Source organism: Centrocercus urophasianus, unplaced genomic scaffold, assembly GCF_019232065.1.
Source record: "Centrocercus urophasianus isolate 14NV4802_14NV808 unplaced genomic scaffold, USGS_Curo_1.0 seq_17, whole genome shotgun sequence".
Classification (NCBI taxonomy): domain Eukaryota; kingdom Metazoa; phylum Chordata; class Aves; order Galliformes; family Phasianidae; genus Centrocercus; species Centrocercus urophasianus.
Window position 1 is genome coordinate 26,679,177 of NW_024884722.1, and position 20,713 is coordinate 26,699,889.

General features: G+C 36.2%; 1 protein-coding gene across 2 annotated transcripts in view; it reads right to left on the minus strand.

The window, feature by feature from the left end:
• The window catches only part of CABCOCO1 (ciliary associated calcium binding coiled-coil 1), a 53,248-nt gene that overhangs the window by 17,318 nt on the left and 15,217 nt on the right, over positions 1-20,713 (minus strand). For both annotated transcript variants that reach the window (XM_042818659.1, XM_042818658.1), the window contains one exon: positions 15,718-15,790. In XM_042818659.1, coding sequence (XP_042674593.1) covers positions 15,718-15,790 — 73 coding nt within the window. The remainder of the gene's footprint in view (positions 1-15,717; positions 15,791-20,713) is intronic.

Sequence of the window (20,713 nt, forward strand, 5' to 3'; positions counted from 1 at the left end):
TTCATATTTTGTTCATTTTTTTTGAGCGTTCTAGGTCTAATCTCAGCCCTGATTGCAAAACAAACTGTAACAACAACTAGGACAAAAGGAAGAGAAAAGGCAGCTGTGGAATAGCTTTAACTTTCAATTGTTCTCAAAATGAAAGTGAAAAATGATGCACTTTTTACAATACAGAAGTAATTGACTTCATTTTGACAACTAAATATGAAATGGCTAATAAAAATCACCACCATGTAAAAAACACTCCTTCCTCTTGACACATCTAATCTTAGAGTCTCACATAAAGGAAACACATCACTGAAAAGCAATCACTTCTTTAAAGAAGTCTCAAAGAGCAATCTCCACACAACTGATCAAATGAGTACCTCTTTTGATTAAATCTGCTGAGGAATTAACATTGGCAGGCTGCTATTACTAAATTGGAAGGCACTTGGGAGGACACCACTGCTCACAGTTTTCTGTTTTGTGATTTATATGCTGGAGGTAAAGGTAAGTGGTCAGGATATCAGTTTTGGATACTCTTTCAAAGAGCTGGTTGAATAGTGCCCTAGCATCATCAAACCAGGTTAATTAGTTACTTCATTGTCGAACAGTTTTGTACCTGAATTTTCCTAGGATCACTCCTGACCCAGTATTAACCTAGGTCAACTCAATCAAGCTTATGAAATCAAATGAGACTTGCACTGGCACAGGCTGCCCAGAGAAGCTGTGGATGCTCCATCCCTGGAGGCATTCAAGGCCAGGTCGGATGGGGCCCTGGGCAGCCTGTTCTGCTGGGTGGCAACCAGCCCATGGCAGGGGTTGGAACAGGATGACCTTCAAGGTCCCTTCCACTCTAAGCCAGTCTATGATTTGATGAGACTTTGTAAGGTGGCTACAGCTTTTTTAAACTTTCCAGATCAAAGTATGAGTATGGCCCTTAGGATCTCACATCAGGGAAGATGGCTGCCTGGTAATTTTTGTTTCTCCTGTCCTCCTCTTTTTTGGACCTCTGCATTACTTCTGTACTTCTTTTCATGTTGTTAAAGTCATTGTAGCCTTTCCTTGTCTCAAGTGACAAACTAACTTCATGTCTATTATGAAGGACCAATAAGAGGCTAACTTTCTGTCTTTAGTGACGTGTACTTGAACCAATGACCTTGAAGTGAAAGGCTCTGTAGGTTTTTAGCATTCCCTTGACACTTCCAGCTCCTTTATTTGTCCAGTTTATAAGCCAAACCTGTGTTCAAAAGGAACACTTATAATTTCTATTATGATCATTCTGCTGTGGCAGTACATTGCTCTGGAAAAATGAATTATACAGTGCATGTGTTAGTAAAATTTAAATCAAGCAAATGTTTAATATTAAGCCATTTCATCTATTTCCAAACTTAGGCAAATTTATTACAAAGTATTGAAATTGCACTTCAAGCCCTAAGGCTTGCAGCGTTGGAGCCTGCCTGATTAATGTAATTAAAGGAACAGCATAACTCAAAATTTATTAAAAATTAAATATACGTGGCCTTATTGTTTACCGCCAACTGATAGCATGATTTCTTGCACTGCTTACTATTTGACAAGCCGTTAAAGCATATCCCCTTCTCTTCTGCTGCGCATATGGCTAAAAGAACAGAGGTTAAATGCAGCGATAAAATCTGGGAATTGTATTTTTTATCACGGTGGCACTAAGTTCCCCATTCTCAGTTTTACCATAAGCAGGTGATGCTAAAGAGGTGGAAAGTTCATGGCTTCCATGGACAGAATCTTCTTCCCTTCCATGCTCACTTCATGTCATATATTGTAGTTTTCAATCAGCCAAGACCCAGCTTGCAGGAGGTGCTGAGCTGTATGTATCAGACTAAATAATGCTTGGCTTGTAAGGCCCAATCCAGAATAATGTTCAATGTTTGCAAAGCTGATAAGGTTTACAATGCAAAAAAATACTCTCTTACACAGTGCGTGTGAAATCTTGAGAGCACATGGCTAATGAATGCTGGCTAGCATATGAAAGGATCTCAGAAGTCCAGGAGATGGGCTTTAGGAGATGGAAATCTAATTTTCTTCACTCTGGAAAAAAAAAAGCTTACATTTTTTTTCTGCAAAAGTTGTCTGTATGACTCCATTCTCTCCTACAATGATGCTGCATTTTATTTCAGCCAGTGCCCTGATCAACAGCCTCTCCCAGAACAGAAGTAGAAAGGAAATGAAAAAAATGAAAAGAAGTTGGCAAATGTACTTATATATGCAAATTTCATGTTAACACAGTTATGCTTTCAGAATTATGGCAACAGCAATAGAATTCTGCTGTTGTGATCACGGATAATCAAAGCAAGGAGGAAAAAAGCCAGCATTAAAATATTTTCAAAGGTATGAAAGTCTTTACTGTTGTGCAATTTAAATTTACTTCCATTACTTGAAATTTCCTTTTGTCTGTGTGATTAGAATTTAAATGCTTCTGAAGTATATTAACAAGTATAATTCTATTATGTTGCAGAAATGCTGTAGCAGTGTTGAAAACTAAGTAAATTCCTTAATTTACTACTGAAATACTAAGCAAATTCAGTTAAAACATTTTGAATATGAACTCTTCGCTAAGGAATAAGCCATAAAGATGAACTAATGCAGCACTTTTTACTCTACTCACACATACACATACCACAAAGCTATAGCAGTATTTTATACAACTGAAAACATGGGATGTTTGCAAATTTCCAAGGATGCTTTCCCACTTAATCACCTATAGCTTGAGGACCAATTTTGCTATCAATACACTGGGTTGATGTAGTGCCTTTTTTGTATACAATTGCAGTAGGGTACCTGAAGTCACTCGGGGTGCTGTGAATCCAAGATACACGAACTGGATTGTAAATCATAATAGTAAACTCAGAATTTATACCAGAGAGCAGTTAAAGAAGCATAGGCATTAAAAACCTTCTCATGTGTATCACATGATGAAGTTATTCAAAATTCTCCTCTCAATAATTCCTTTACTTTTCACATTCAAAATGTCTTTACTGAGCAAAAGTTACTTTCCTTGAAGACAAAGTTCAAGGCAATGTTATAATCACACTGGAGTCTCTATGTAGTCTTTAATGCAATGACATAAATTGGGTCTTAACTGGAAGCTGATTTGAAAAAGTTAATCAGACCCCCAAGTAAAAATGAAGCTGCAATACCTCACAGCACCACTACTGCTTATTACAGCATTGGGAAAATTTGGGTACCCTTCACGAGAACTTTCCTTTATTTCCCCAGCTACATTGATCTCTTGGACTACTCTAACACTGCAACTCTAACATTGTACAAAGGGGGCCTTTTAAACAACTATCACAGAGCAAAGTTTAGTTAACATTCATGCTATCTTTTTTTTACTCTTCACCCATTCTTCCCCAGTCAGATTTGGCAAGAAGAGAAAGGGGAAAACAACAATTTTAAAAGCCAATTTCTATGTTTCTGTATATATGGGACTTAAGCAATTACTTTTGCATCTAAATTCAGTTGTACTCTAACAGATAAGTACTAAGGAGAAAAGCAGGTTGTCCTTGCAATTGTTTACCCTCAAGACGGTGCAACAAGACCAATTTGTGTTAGTCTGTGAAGTGGTAACTGTATTAAACTGGCAATCCAGCACAGAAAAATTCTAGCATCTAATTCCAGATTCCCAGAGTGACCTACAGTTCCTTATTTAATACTCCATATCCTCCTGGCTGTTCAGTGTACTGTCTTTAAACTTTCCTAATTCTTAAGTAAGCTTCCTTAACACAGACTTCGACATTTTATTTTAATGCATACAGTTTCCTCCTTATTAGTTTGTGTAATGTTCCCTCCACTGTGCGAGAAAATAATAATCCACAAGACAAGTTCTCATTTTATCTTGAACTTGTCACATATTAAGATTCTCCTACTCTGTCAGACTTGTAAGCTTTTCTAATGTCTGTCATTTGTACCCAAAATTAACAAAGTCTATCCACGCTGTATGGTTTTTCAGTTGCTCTGATTTTGATTATATATAATAATTTGTAATTTAAATTCACAGAAAGCGTGCCTATGTAGCAATGTGTTTTCCTTGTCAGTTTTAAAGGCTTGGCCTTTGCTGACTGATACCAAAGCCCTGTTTTTCCGCTCATTGCAAAGTTCCGGTGATGCTTGGACTGACCAATTACTTATAGTAATTTGATTATGTACCCTTTTTTATTATTATTATTTACCCATTTAACTGAGGATTGATCAGAAGAAAGAGAGTCAATTAAATATACTGCAATAAACCCAGTATGAATAACAACAGCAGGAACTGAAGTCAAACCAGCAGCAGATAGGAAACATGTAGATAAGGCTGAAATCTTGTCTTTAAATTCTCTTATTTTTCTTGTGCTTTGCTTTGCCAGGGTTCCAAACAGAAGGATATTACTCTAACATTCAGTAATTCAGAGAGCTATAATTGCAAGCACAGCAGGGAGTGACAATAGATAAAACCTTTGCAGTGGCAAAGTGAGCCACATTTGCCCCTCTACTTCTATCCTGACAATTTCTTGATTTCTCAAACAACATTTGATTAAACAGAAACAAATATGACTGCAATTCATCATTAGACTCAAAGGGTCATTCTCAAAATAGACAGAAACACAAAGATGTTTTTAGAAATCCCTTGGGGTTCACCACAATGCAAAACTGGTAGGAATTGAAGAAAAGAAAAAAGAATGAAGAACAAAGAAAAAAAAAAGACAAGTCAGCAACCTAGCCTCTAGCTATTAGTTGCTTTTAACCTATGCCTAGAGGGATAACAGTAATGCTAAAATTGATAAAAGTCTCCAGCAACAAGCTTAAGTGAGGGTAAAATCTTTAAGTACTCATTTGAAATATGATCGTTACAGGTAATTTAACATTTCTCCAAATGTAAATCTTCAGCTTCATCCTAACTCCTGGAGAGCACAAAAAGCTGGCAAACTATCTTCCTTAGAACAAAAGAAAATCATTACGAGTCCTAAATGTACAACAGATAGCGATGAAAATGATAAATGGATGCCATGAATACAAAATGAACACAAAGAAAAACTCTGAGAGAATGTTAGGCAGATACTCAAACCATAATAAATTCTACAGAACACTCCTATCATTCCTCAATTTTATTAAAACAAGAGCAATATATGGAGTTTACAGAATCACAATTGGTTGCAAGGTATCTTTATTCACATCACACAACATTCAGTGAATTTAAAGGATATAGACCCGAATTCCTGAATGTTAGTGTCTGAAATTTCCCCCACAGCCTTGATCGTGTCAAAATTGAAGCCTTCTCAAGCACAGGATGTTTTCACAACTCTGAGACCATATTTGGAAAGCCCTGCTGTAAATGAAGCATGCAACATTCATCTTTATCACTTAGAATCTATGCCATTGCCTTAGACTGTTTTCACAAGCCAAATCTGATATATAATGTCAAAATAAACTACTGAGCAATTGCAAAGAAGATACTGTTACTTGTGTAGTGTTAGCTTAATAGAACAGAGCAACAATAAAAGTTTTATCAAGTACACAGATTCTAACTTGAAGAAAACAGAGCATTAGCATGCAATACTTGAAAAATGCCCTCTGTTTTGAAAGTAATAACAATATTTTCTGTAAGATGTTTTTACAATATGGCTAGACCTTCCTATAGAAGAAATCAAAAAGATCAGAAGGACCATTTATCAGGGAAAAAAAAAAAAAAAAAAAAAAAAAGGAGAACAAAAAATGCTAACATTTCAGCTGAAAACATCATCCATATTTTTTTGGGTTTTATCCCGGATTCAGCATCACCTGTAGCATAGCCCTGAAGAACCTCTGCAAGCTCTGGCATGGGCTCTGCAGTCTGAGACAGATTTTGAGGGTGAAATCAGTGTGAAAAGTAAATAATAATAATAAAAAAAAGTAAATTAATAGAGATACCACCTTTGCATCTTCTGATGTCTCCATCAGAAGAGGGACGGCCAGCAGGGACAGAGAGGTGGTTGTTCCTCTCTACTCTGCTCTTGTGAGGCCCCATCTGGAGTACTGTCTCCAGGTCTGGAACCCTTGGTACAAGAAAGACAGAGCTGTTGGAGAGGGTCCAGAGGAAAGCCACAGAGTCATTAGGGTACTGGAGCACCTCCCATATGAAGATAGGCTGAGGAAGCTGGGCTTGTTCAGCCTGGAAAAAAGAATGCTGCATCACTGCAGCCTTTCCGTACCTAAAGGGAGCCTACAAACAGGAGGGGAATCAACTCTTCGAAAGGGTAGATAACAGCAGGACAAGGGAAAATTGTTTTAAGTTGAAGGAGGGAAGATTTAGGTTGGATGTCAGGGGGAAATTCTTTACAGAGAAAGTGGTGAGGTGCTGGAACAGGCTGCCCAGAGACCTTGTGGATGCCCCATCCCTGGAGGAGTTTAAGGCCAGGCTGGATGGGGACCTGAGGAACCTGGAGGACCTGGGGAGGTTGGTGGCCTTGCATGTGGCAGGGGGCTTAGAGATTCATGATCCTTGAGGTCCCTTCCAACCTTGGCCATTCTGTGATTCTGTGATTAAGGTCAACTAGAGATGCTGCCCATTTTTGTAAGTAAGGGAAAGCAAAAACCAGATATAAACGGTTAAACATTCCTCCTCAGCTGTTTTAAGTTAGTCAAGAGGATACTCAAGATTACTTGGCTACTGAATTTCCAACAGTGCAATGGGAAGCCAGAGCATAAAATACTCCAGATCATACTCTTAATCGTAAAACACTCTTAAAGATTCCAGCTGCTGTCTTTTCAAGACACCCTGAGGACATACAGTGTAGTCTACCTGTCCACTGCTGTTTTACTGAGTGCAGTAGCTGGAAGTACATAATGATGTCTTAGCTTCTATAAGAAAACAGTGATCGGTAGGAGACCTATAAAACATGAGGTTAAGTTAATGCTGATTACAGTTATCATTAAGAACCTGTTTTCTAAAACAGTGGAACAAGAGACAGTGAAACTCAATGGGCTGGAGCTGGTCATCAGCCCCTACTGCAGAAGAGGAACAGAATGTCAAAACATCTCTCTCTCCCCTGTCATTAGCAACCTATTTGTGAGTCCTGTTTCAGTTTCACATGACAAAAAACAAAACCAATAGAGGAACTCGGTCGTGGTCCCTGTCATTGCTTGTGGCCCCTTTGACTCTTCTCTGCATAGCTGCACATGGGTTACCTCTGCTCAGACTTGTCACTATGCTCAGGTTTACATTTTCCCTTCAGGTGCTCAGCAGGTACAAGGAAAGAGCAGGAGGAGAGCTCTTAGCCAAGGCATATGGCTCTCTCTCCTGAGCCATTTAGCAGTTTCTTTTCATATTTCTGGTGCCCTATGATGATGTTGCAGTGTATTTGACCCTTTGTGAAAAAATCAGGCATTACTTTGAATAAAGTCTGTCTCTTTGCCGATAGTCTTCCCCATTTGAACCCTAATGAAAACATTCTGATTGATTACTCTGAACCTAAGTGGTGCCAGAAGTCTTCCAAAAGTCTCATATGTTACAAACAACAAATAAATACATATGTTGAAGAAAACAGTTGTTTTGTTAATGTTCTATTTACACAGCTGGGATCTTGGGAATTTTATCTATCTGTATATTCAGTAAGCTAGGCAGATTAATGTAAAGTGCCAGTTTGTAAGAGGAAAAAAAAAACTAAAAAAAGAAGGCTCCCCCTAATCTATCTTTCTCGGCTCCATCCCCCATGCACCCGCATGCCTCCCCCGTAACCACAAAATACAAAGTAACTGGAGAGGATTCTGCACAGACAGATGTAATTTATAACAAAGACAGGAAAAGGCAACCCTAACTCAGAGCTTGCTGCCCTTCCTATAAAGTTCACCTCCTTACCAAGAAAAAGCAGAGAATAATTTGTTTGGTTTCTGTACTCAACTCCTTTTTTTCTTTTATTGTAAAAAGTTTCCATTGTCCTTTTATGTTTTGATTATTGAGTAAGTTTAAAGACTTGCCAAATAGCCCAAGATTGTTAACAGACCACCACTATTTAACTTTGAATGCTTTAAAAAAATAAAGGCAGAGCTCACATTAATATTCTATGCCCTCATTTTATTTATTATCTTTTCTTTGATACTTAAACATTTTCCTAGCTGAGGTTTATTAAATGTAAGCCTAAGTAGCAATATAAGTTACCTCACATATGAACCACACAGCCTATAAAACTCAGCTTTCTAATTAGTAACACTGCGTTTTGCTGAGAGTAGCATATTTATAGGAAATTGAAATAACATTTTACAAATTAAATATTCAAATACATTGGAATCAATGTTTAGTTAAAATTCTTCATACTGCATCTTAAGACAAGTTATAAAATTGAAGGTGAAAGTAGAAGACTTAAAATGCACCAGAAAGCTTTGTATAAAAGGAACTTTCAGCATCTTTAAAACTTATCTGTTGAATACATTCATATTCTCATAAAACCAACCAAAAGTATAAAAAGTTATTAAAATGTATATTGATTATAAATCATCACAGTAAGGAAATGCCACGCTATTTATTTATACGAATAACGTCAAAATTTTATTCATAACATAAGGTCACAAGATGTATGCATTTGATACATACAGATTCACCCATGGGGATACATTCCCATGAAATATTACATTACTTGTCCATTCCACAGATACTTTTAAGAACACAATTTAATCTTTAAGATGATGAAAACCTGGAGATGAAAGTAGAGAGTGCAAAAATAGTTGTGTCCTGCAGTGTAAGCTCATGGATTTCTACTCACCTGCTGGAAAATTGGGAAATATGGGAAACTGCTCCAGCAAACCAGTCACCAATGTCTTCACTCTGGACCTGCAAGTATCCAAATGATACCTGTCCGTCCTCAGGTCCTTTGCTCAAAAACTTTAAAATTTACCCAAGTCTGCACTTCAGCCAATCTCATTGCCTTACTTTTACATAAATAAAAATACTCATCTATAAATACTTTTTAACATGTTATAGTCTTACAATGCAGCACTTGGTCTTCTGGATCTTAAAACACTCCAACAGGGGAAAGAAATACCAAAAAACTTGCTCTTAATGCTGTTCTATCTTTCAAATCAAAGCCAACAATTCCTACTTGGCCTGCATTCCAACAAATAAATAAACCATTATTGCTGTTATCAGAACCACGCATATTAATACCCACGTACACAGAGAAATTCAATCACTTTCTAAATAATTAAAAAAACCACACAGCACATCTGTGTATATGTAAATTCCTGCACAGTTCCAGAAACGTTTCAGCACCAGCAATTTAAGGTTTTTTCCTCTCTCTCCTATTTAACATTATACAATAAAAAATGCAATGCTTTGACAACTATACAACTGAAACAAAAACAATGATAAGCCTCACATCCATATATACGTATTTGCTCTGGTGTCTTCAGCTTTTGATCCTTCAGAGTGACAAGCAGCATGACCTCAGTCAATTCTCAGTTTAACTCTGTGTATATGAATAGATCCACCAAAATAAAACTTTACAAGTACTCAAAAAGAGGTATTTCTTTTAACACTGGCTTGTCAAAATGACAGTGCTCTGCACACTGAAGGGGTAGCCTACAACATCTACTCTGCATTTTTCCTGCCTGAATTTTTCCTATGATGAGTTCCTACATGGTACTGAATTAGAAAGCATGCTTGTTTTGTATTTGATGTTTCCTAAGAAAAAAAAAATTTAAAAGCCTTTTGTTCATCATTCTCTAAAGCAAGATTTGCAAAGAGACTCTACACCTGGTTATAAATTCCACCAGCTCTCTGGAGCTGCTCCTGGCTTCAAGTCAGCACAGTTCAGCTACCAAAACACTGCAGAAGACCATCAGCGTGTGACCTAGACAAAAACATAACTCTTAAAGGTCAGTATATCTTCAGTACTGGTAACTGAGTATAGCAAATTCAGTCATTGTAAAACAAGAGAGGTTTCTAATGTGCAAGATACGCTTAAAATATTTCAAGTAATAATGCACACAATCCCAACAGACTTCACTTTTTGTTCAGTGTAATCACAAGTCCTTCAAGATCCCTCTGGTTATAGCCATAGCAAAATTCAAGATCAAAGGACCAAATCTCAGTTATTTTTGCCACCAAAAACCACTGGCTCTCCAGCTGCTTATTTCAGGTCTCTGGTATGACACACTTCTTTAGCGGACATCAAAAATTTTCCCTCAGACATCAAAAGCCCCAGTACCAGTTTGCTAGTTTTAAACATTCATAATCGTAAAATAATAAACCTACTCCTGAAGCTGTAGTTTTGATCCTCACAGTAGTAAAGGCTTGAGGAACAATTTTTGAAAGAAAAAATAAACAAGGACATGAAAATTAAAGAAAAATGGGATATCACACAACTTTGGTTTATCAAAGATACGTGATGCCAGACTAATTTCAGAGTTTACTTAATATGATAATCTATTTTCTAGACAAAAAGAATGTGTGAGACACGATGACTGCATGGGAGGCAAGGAATATCATACAGATGGGACCGAATGACCTTGAAGAATATTCACTCTTGCATTTAATGAGAAATTGTGAGGTGACATTGTTGGGGCACAATTTTTAAAAATCTGCAGTGCACTGAGAGTACCTCAGCTGGAAAACACAGTGATAAAAGAAAAGCAGAACAGCAGATCTACGACAAGAGAACCACATGATACAGTTATGAAATGTGTGACTGACTCTAGGACACATGCAGATTATTCCCAAAGAGAAAAAGAAAGCAGTATTATCATTGTACAGGGTCTTGCTTTTATCTCAGCTACAATACTACGTGCAGTTTGGTCACTTATGCTCAAACAAAACTAATTTAAAGTGGAACAGTTACAGAAAATGACCAACAGGATGACTAAAGGCTGCTGTGTATGTAAGAATGCATATAGAAAAAAAAAAACCAAACATCTTAAAAGCAGAGATTGGGGAAGACTGGCTTTTCAAATTTAGCTAAATGAAGGCTGACAATAAGATTGCTGTCTCTTTATATGCTAGAAAAATAAACACTGTGAACCGAACAAGATCTAAAGGTCAATACTGGCACAAATTGGCACATGGATAAGTGCATATAATCCTGCTGTGAATACATTTAGACTGGAAATTAAAAGTTTTGAAATCATCACAGCCACCAGGCTCCAGAGCAGTTTTCTAACAGTAACAGCAGAGACAAAAAAGTTAACTTCTTAAGCTTGAGTTAGACACATTTCTGAAGTGGATTATATATGTTTACCTAATGAGAAGGCAGCAATAGATCTGAAAATCGCAGAGGTCCTTTCCAGTAGTATGCTCTTATTTCCTTTGAACTAGTCTTGATATCTTTGCTATGCTAATATTTACAAAACAAAGCTACAGTAAATCAACTTGTGGTTTTTAAGCATTACAAATATTTGAAACCTTTAAGCTTTAAAAAGCACGCACTATTAGCTGGGGAATAGGTCTCTCTAGCGTGAACTGATACTCATAGAAATGTTCTGGTTTCACACATCCTTAAAATGGAGTTCTCAAGAATCACTGAGCAAATCTGTTTAAAAAGAGATTGGTTAACCAAAGTAAAAGTGCAACACTGAATCAGATTTATATATCAAAGTGAAGTCCCAGACTTCAGGACTTCTGCCGTGAAGAAAGCTTAATTTGCTTTCAAATAGTATATAGTTTCAAATAGTTCTTCCTACTGATGGAAGGGATTTTGGTTCAGACTTAAAACCCAAAAGGTAACAAAACAACAACAAAAAAATCAATCAAGTAACAAGAAAAAAATAAAAAATCCCAACCAATCAACCAAACAAAATAAAACCCACCCACATTTGTGTAAAGACCAGACATGTTCCAAAAGCTTAATGTTTCAGAAAGTAAGAGTACATGGAAAGAGAGCATTAATGGAAACTGTTTTGGAGCTGTAAGTACAGAGGATGATACTTAGTGACTGCTATAATACTGAGTCTGCACTGCCATTAAACTTAATCTTCGATATTTTTATTGCAACCTGACCTGCTACGACATCTCTAAAGAAAATTACATTGTACACTACTACTTCAAGAAGTCAAACTTAGCTAGTCATCTGGGCCATAAAATAGCAGATTACTCCATCAGGCTGGCTAAAGCAGCCAGGAATAAAACTAGATTTACCAACCACATTATTTTTATTAGGAAATGTTTCAAAGCAGACATAATCCCAGAAGACCTTAGCCTCATTCCATCCAAAAATACACAATGGAGAGCAGCAAAAAAACATGAACTGCAGTATAAGATACAATTTGTAAATCTGGAAAAAAAAAAAAAAAAAAAAAAGGAAAAAGAAAAAGAAAAAAATAGGGCAGCAATGCCTCACCCTATCAAAGCAAAATAAACTAGCTGAAAATAGGAAATAATAAAAACTTCTACAAAATTCATGTATTAACAATTTAAACATTTGTTATAAGATCTGACATGTTAATGGGTGTTGCTCCACTGAATCCCTGCACATCAAGATTTAGTCTGTACTCTGTTTGTTTTCTTTGAATTTGCAGGCTAATATAAAAGCACTAAAATCACAGCTAGAGGGCAAAACCTCCAGAAGGGATAAAAGGTAGAAACATTATTTTTAAAAATAGCATTCTTTAAGATGTACGGTATGTGAGTCCTGCATGCATTTTAATTTGGTTATGGTCACAGTCTCACTAAAGCTCTGTTTCTTCTGTTGTCCATTTAAATGTAGGGAACTGCTCATAATAGTAACACAGCAAACAAACAAAAAAAGCAATGAATGTACTTGGCAATCTTAACGCATCTTATTATATTCTTGTACCATTGTGTTTTCTAACTGGTATTTGTGCATATGTAATATACAGGTCTTTGTAGATCTGGAGTGAAGGAGAAGTAAGGGATTTGATAGCTGGAAATGCAATTTTAAATTTTAAAGACTGCCAAACTAGGTTAGATTTATGATGTGTGTTTTATCATCTAAGTAAGCTTTCATTTCTTTCAGTATTAACCTTTTTTTTTCCTAGGCAGTATGATCACCTCAGGCAGTTTGATTTAAAGGCTTTAGCCGATGCAGAAATATATTTAAATTAGCCAGTCATTTGTTCCTTTTTTTTAAAAAAGATTTAAATACTGTCTATATTTCACAAAGTTGGGCTTTATTATGCTAGCTGCATCAAACTCAGAATATTAATCAGACTGTGAAGCGCCACTAATTATGTGCCATATTTAAGTAACTTAGATTTTGTTAAGTGGCAAGCCCATAGATATTGTATGCATAATCTAACTCAGTTTTGAGTCATTTCCCTTTTCTTGTCTGATTTTATTCTACACAGGAAATTACGGGTCATTTGGAAATAAATGCAGTGAAAGATCAAAAAGGAAATCTGATTGAGAACGCTGTATAATTGCCCACACCAGAGAAAAAATAAAATTCAATGGGCGTATAATCCATTGCTACAAGATTTATCTGGAAAACACATACCAGGGCTTCCATGAAAGGATATTCATTGCAACACTAAGGATTGCTTTTATTTGTTGTAGCTGAATCTCTTATGAAGATGCAGGTCTTCTTATTAGGCTAGTGGACTTTTATTCAGTAGGCAATATGTTCAGCACACATGGAACACAAATTGCTAAAGCAAGCCATCCCAGTTGAGCAAATCTTTGTTGACTTGTCTCCAAGTCTTCATTTGCAAAATAAGGTAATAATGACTAAGCTTTAAGAATACTATGGTACTTGTGATCTGGGCAAATATGGTTGTTACAATTTACTGTCTCTCATTCCAAAATAACAGTTTTCATTGCTGAAGATAATGGAAAACTGTTCAGATGTTAGCAGCAGTGAGTTTAGGAGTTACAAAACATCCAGCTGTTTGCCATGGTATGTCTACAGAGGCTTTATTTTTATTTATTTATTCCAAGATGGTGATCTGCATAGTAAGACAACGGTCAACCTTTCATCACAGATTTATCATCTACTTTAAGCACACAGATTTCCCAGACAAATCTCCAGTCCCTTCTGCTTGCTGAGCACATGCACTGCAGAGCACATGACTCCAGGCGTGCTCCTGCTGTAGCCATATGCATCAAACAACATCTGCCCCTCTAACTTGTCAGGTGACCTCTTCATCTAAGGGGCTGCAAATGTAGAAGATAACACTCTCCTTTTTTATGGATAAGCATTTCTATAGAAAGAGAGCTTTGAGACTATGCTGGGTACACCAATCATCACATTTCAGCATATTAAACAAGAGCAGAAAATGGCATAAATTTGTATAAATTTGTGTAGCTTTGAAGTGCTAAACTGTAACTTGTTGAAGAACAATATTCACCCTATAACAAAATAAACTCTATACAAATATAAGAACTGGTCATTTTGGATATTGCATGGTGGTTTGACAAATTAAAGAGAGTCTCCACCATTGGACTCAAAATACAAAACAGTTTAAACCAAACTAATGCATAGTAAAAAAAAAACCAACAAAAAAACCCAAACAACTGGAAGAGAGCAGCAGCTAAAAATTGTCATGAAAGTTTTTGTAACAGTTATATTTGAATTGTGCTTCTTCCTTTATGGATTACCACCAAAATCCTTCACAGAAACACATTTCTGCTTTTCCACAGCGGAAGCTCTACCTTCATCAGAGGTGGTACTTTCAAACTGCGCAGATTTACTAAAGAAATTATGTAATCAAAGCCTCATTAAAAATCTTTTTATCAACTGGAAAGTTCTAGCCAACCACTGATCTTTTTAGCTAATATGAAAAAAGCAAAACTAAACAACCTTAGCAGTACAATGATGAAGTCCTGCTCTACTTGCTCACTGAGTTTTGCTGCTGATTTCAGAAGAGCTAGAATTTTAAGCCACTTTACAACTAACCTCAGAATAACTCACACGTCAAACAAAGCTATTTTAAAAGTGACACCGGAAGAAATTATACCACATTGCTCATAGACCCAATCCACTGGCTTAATGTGTAAAAAAACATTTTCCGATGCATTAACTTTAACTTTGCTATGAACCGAAAAGCTAAAATATGTGCCAAAAAAGAAATTACACTACCATACCTCTCAGAGCAACCACTTGTCTCCTAAATTACAAATGTAAATTCTTTCTGATGTATGGTAAGATATATCATCAAAACGCACTATCAGACTAAAGGAAGGTGCATTTGATGAACTGAACCTGTCTGTTTGATTTAAGACCACATCCTGAGTCAACACATTTTTCTATGCATTTTTTCACTAAGAAGCTATAAAATATGACAAAGTTTAGAGTCAAGTCAATTCACTGTTAACACTATTTTCAAAATGTAGGATTTCTAGCCAGCTTGTTTCTTTATGATGGGTATATTTAGCTATTGGTGACCAATGTGGATGGATAAATAAATATGAATTAATTGTGGATACATAAATATCAGGACTGTGGTCAGACTCGAGCTTGGTACACAATCGTTCCTGATTTTGACTGCTGATTATAACATAGAGTCAGACTCATGCATCACTAATTCAAATGACACGCACTAACTTAAATATACATACACAAAATTTTTGCTGATTTAACACAACGTTTTAACCAAGCACTGCATTTACACTTTTTTGAAATCAAAATTAATTTTGAATTTGAGGATCAAAATATCTAACTTATATTCTTTAATCAGCCATTTTACGTTAGTAATGAAGTAATGTTGACATGAAGTTGCTTTGAGCAATACAAAACATATGCCAGAGTGCATTCATTAAATAACTCTACATAATGAATTCCATCTATATAAATGATTTACCTCATTACTTATCACATGTTCCTCTCTAGGACTGTGGAAGATATATTCATACAATTTATAGAGTCGAAATAAGCTGCAAAACAAGAGAAAAAGTAATACTAGTACAGCTTTAAATTTTTAGAAAGGCAATATTAAGTAAAATTTTGTTTCACTAAAAGTCACTCTCCAAACCAGTCATACTCCAAATGTTAGGAAGATGTTGGCTAACTTCAGCAAACTGCAGTTTAACTTCTATAAGCTACAATATGCAGTGTGTTTAATTTATGGGATTTACTTTTAGATTGCTGTAGGAAATACAGTACAATACATCTGCTTTCTTTTACGAAGTCAAACTCTGAAAACACTAAGTTCTACTTAGAAAAAAAGTAATCTCTGCAACACTTATCACCAGGATACTCATGCCTTTAATATCGGTGGTGGTGAACAAGCAGGAAACAAAGCCAAATGACCTCGCAGATTTTGGGCTGCTGGTCCAGCAATCAATTCTGATGTTGGAAGACAAAGCAAAAAAAAAATGGAAGCATTTATTCTCTCAAGATCACGTTTCAAAACCAGAGTATAATTTTCTTAAAGAAAAGCTAGAAGACCAGGTCGGCGTACTGCAGTTTTGCATATTACTACAAAAGTAACAAAGTAGACCATCTCAATGGCCTAACATATTTATTTTCCTTAAAACATATATGGCTTTCCATTTCACGCTTTAAATATTATTCCTTGTTTCCTTTCTTTATGATCAATGATATGGTATGATTTTAATCAAAGGCTCACTTTCTCACAGTCCATCTGTTACAATTACTTTTTTCTCTTAAAATCACAATGCAGAACTTCTGGCTTCTGTCACGTCATTGTGACATATGATTTAAAACACAGCTCTACAATTTCATAGCAAGTTCAGGTTGAAGAATGATTCTAAATTTATCACATTCCTCTGATATACCCATGAAGGATATGGCAAGCTTTTCATAGAATGTCAGTAACTGGTTCCTATGCTTTGTGGTTAAGGATAGGTCACAGGCTCATTTTGATTCTTTTTTTCCCCCATGAGTGTCAGTATGGCTTTTTCTAGCCAGCATGGCAGTACCTCTCTGCTCAACACTTGCAAGGCCACATCTGGAATACTGAGGCATGTTTTCAGTTGGGTTTTGACTAGATGGCCTCCACACATCTCTTCCAACCTCAGTGTCTCTATTAGTCTGTGAAGTAACTATTACAACAACGTGTGCAATTATCTAATACTAATGACACTGCTGCTAGATACTGGATACCATACTAACACTATGCTTGCACACCTAAGCCTTCCACTGTTTCTGGACCAGGATGTTAATTTTATATGTCCCTTCAAAATTTTTTTTATATTTTAAGTTATATTTTATATGTCACCTCTCAAAAGGAAGGCAGCACCCTGCTTCTACAGTCCTTGGGTCTGTAAGTTAACTGCCAGTACAAAGACAGCACACATGGGCACTGACAGTCCCTTGTCAGAGCATTTCTACCAACATTTTTAAAGCTATATTTTTATCTGAATACTTTCAGAGAAGCTCCTCCCTGCTTTGCTATGTATCTCTTGAATAGAGTGCCAGAATAATTCTATGGCTAGGTCAGAAATATGTGTGAATTTTTTATTGGGAGCATAAGTATGATGCTCAAATACAGAGTTTCCAAGTTTTTCCTTTTTTTTCTTTTCTTTTTCAAAAGATCAAAGTCAATATCGTGGTAGGCACAGTACATGCTAGAAAAATATGATCTTAAGAGTAAAAATTCTGCAGTAATTTAAACATAATGCAAGTAATTTTAAAAGTTATCACAAAATCCTGGTCAAAGTATTAAAAGTAGAAGCAGTGGAGGAAGAGCAGGTAGAACATCTCCAAGTCAACAATAAGTGTTTTGAAGCATTTGTTGACTACAAAGTAGTTAAACAAGCTTTTTTGAGTGAAATACTTCAGGAATATACTATTAAAAATGTGCTCATACATGCTTTTGCATTGAAAATGTGTTTACAGTACTCTATCCAGCCACAAAACTAATCATGGGCCATTCTTCGACACGTGATGGTACCTGAGGCTCTTATGGAACCAGCCCCTGCAGCTGCCACCCTGGCTGGCTGCCCCACACCTCTGGGGCTCTTCCATCACCCCACAGCCATGCACCCAGCACAGGTGCTTGCAAAGGGAGGGGCTGTTGCGCTGGGATATAGGTGTCTGAAGTCCAATCCTGGCTCTGGAAGGAAATGAGAAAACCATCTCGGGGAGTCTATGTTCAGCACACACTGTTTTAGCTGAGGGTCCTTCCCTGAATCACCACCTTTACTTACACAGTGCTGCCAGCCACTGTCACAGTACCACGCAGCTTCCACAAAACGCTGCAGACCAGAGATGATTTGCTCTAATGTAAGCAGTGCTGAAGTGCCAACTAACAGACAGCAGTGCTCCTTGAAGCTGTTGAGTGCAGCTCAGAATTCAAAGAGCACAAAGGTGCCACTGCCTTTCTATCTTACAATTACACATTCTGCAGCACAGTTAGTTAAATGCATCCATGAAACTTCCAAATATACTTGTGCCCAAATGGGTGCAGACGTTTTTCAACATATGTACAGATGCATTTCTTAATTTTGTGTGAAGTATTATGGCAGCCTCACTGAACATTTGGCTCTTTAAGAGCCATATAAAAGTTTTATTCTGCAGTTGCATTTAATTCAGCCAATTAGCATTTCTAAAAAAACAAATTTGATCACCACCTTGAATAAGAAATTTGGCTATCATAAACTGCAAGTTACCTTCCTCCAACCCAAAGCACACAGGTAATTAAGTTGCTACAGTATTTGACATTTCATTTGCAGAACATATCTACTGTAGTATTTCACCAAACAATTCCTGCCATGTTTCGGTGGAAATACAGGAATTTGATTATGAACTATGTTTGTGTGGAAATGACTCAGATAAAGTCATGAAATTACATGTGTCCCTTCACTCACATGCCTATTTGTGGTAAAAATCTAATAGAGATTCTTTGAAAAAGACAAAAAAAAAATTATGAATATCACAGACATACAAGATATATGTATTTCAAACTGTATCGATAGAACCTAACATTTTAAAATTATTTCTTTTATTTATTCCAGTGCCTTGGAAAGAAGCCAGATTGAGAGCAGCTGAAAAACAGTACTTTCCCTTGGACTTTCTAACTGTGTTATGATATTCTCTATGGACTGTGTTACATGTAGACATAATTCACAGTATTTCAAAAATATTTCTTTGCTTTTGACATTTCTGAATATATTTTTATTTTCTCAAACCGCTCTGTTTTGACCTGGCCCCCTTAATTCTGTATAAACAAGAGAATTTCTCTCTTTAATGCCCTTCAAATCAAATCACATCGAATATACATCAGCATTTATGTTAAAACCACTGTGTAGTTTTCTTTCTTCTATCAGGAATTACGTAAAATGATTTATTTTTGTTTGTTATCTGTTGCGAACACTTAAGAGCTTGTGCCAATATTTTAAGCAATTAAAGAAAAAATATTTTACTCATGCAAAGTAAGATCTTTAAGAATAGAACCACTTATGATGTCATATGAGAATATGAAGATGATTAATGATGACATATTTTCCTAGCTCCAATGCTTCCTGAAAGAAATGTCAAGAGCTACGATGATGTGTGTTTGCTGCAGGATACAAGATAAAAAGATGATAACTGTCACCTTCCACCAAACCTGAAGGTATCATTAGAGTTGCTACACAGTTTGTGCCGATGTGGTGAAGCATTTGTTCCCATTTCCATTATAAATCCCACGGGTTTATAGCTCACCTGTAAAAATGTGATCCGAACTAAAATGTGTCATATTATCTTGAGTAGAAGAAGAAAGCTATAGACTTATCATTTCAAATTAAAGAAAAAAAAGAGTGAAGAATAAGAAAAAATGCTGAAGTAATACACTAATTTGAGTTTTATTACAACTCAGTCAACTGAGTTCATAAAGCTCAAAATCCAATTACATAAAAATCATGCTGATTCAGTTTATCTTTAGAAAAAAGTATTCAACTGACTCAAATAATGGATTATAGAAAGGGGATACATACAATGCATTTAATAGCTTGTGGACATACATATATTTATCCACATATATATTTATGTGTATGTGCACATATCCATAACCTTGCAACAGCATGTACTTCTGAGCAGCTTGAACATGATACCACGTCTGGTGGCCACAATAATGCCACTGCTAAAATATTGCATCCTGATTGTATTCTTGTTGACCTACTACTTCAGCAGTAGTAGGATGGAGCACCTCACCTCTCGGATGAAATTCCTGAGTCTGTGGAGGACTTACTTTATGGATAAGATCTCTTTTAATAGATAATCTATGCAAGAGCCATAGAGATCCTATCTGGAAATAACATTTGTTCCAAATAAATATACAAAAGGCACAGACAGGAAAGGAGAAGTAGAAGAAGTTGAGTGAGACATCTTAAATGCCAATTTTCCTTTCAGTTTAGGGTTCGTTCTTGGCAGGACATTGGTTTGCCTTGATATAGAAACTTGACATTTAAAAAGATGCTCTCGTTTCATATGAGAAAATCCTGAAGTTCTTTTTACCTTCCATGAAAAAAACCACCAACCAAAATACCGCTAACAACAACAAAAATCCACAAACAGAACACCACTGTTCTGCTCAAGAAACAGACTACATGGCTATAATACAATATGGTGTATAAGCAAACGTTACAATCATATCTTTTCTATTTTCCATCTTTTCTTGGCTGCAGATATTCATGGGTAATACAGTAAGTTGAGGGACCATTCTGTTCACCTCATACAGTACAGGAAACAGTAGCATAGGATTATAGTCACTTCCTTAACCACGGTACTTCAAAGGAGAAAAGTTTATATACGTGTTACTAGAGAGGTAACACCTTATATGGAGAGATGTGTGATTGGCTACCTTCTAACCACTCATTTTTTTCTAATTATCACCAATTATTCCTGAATTCATA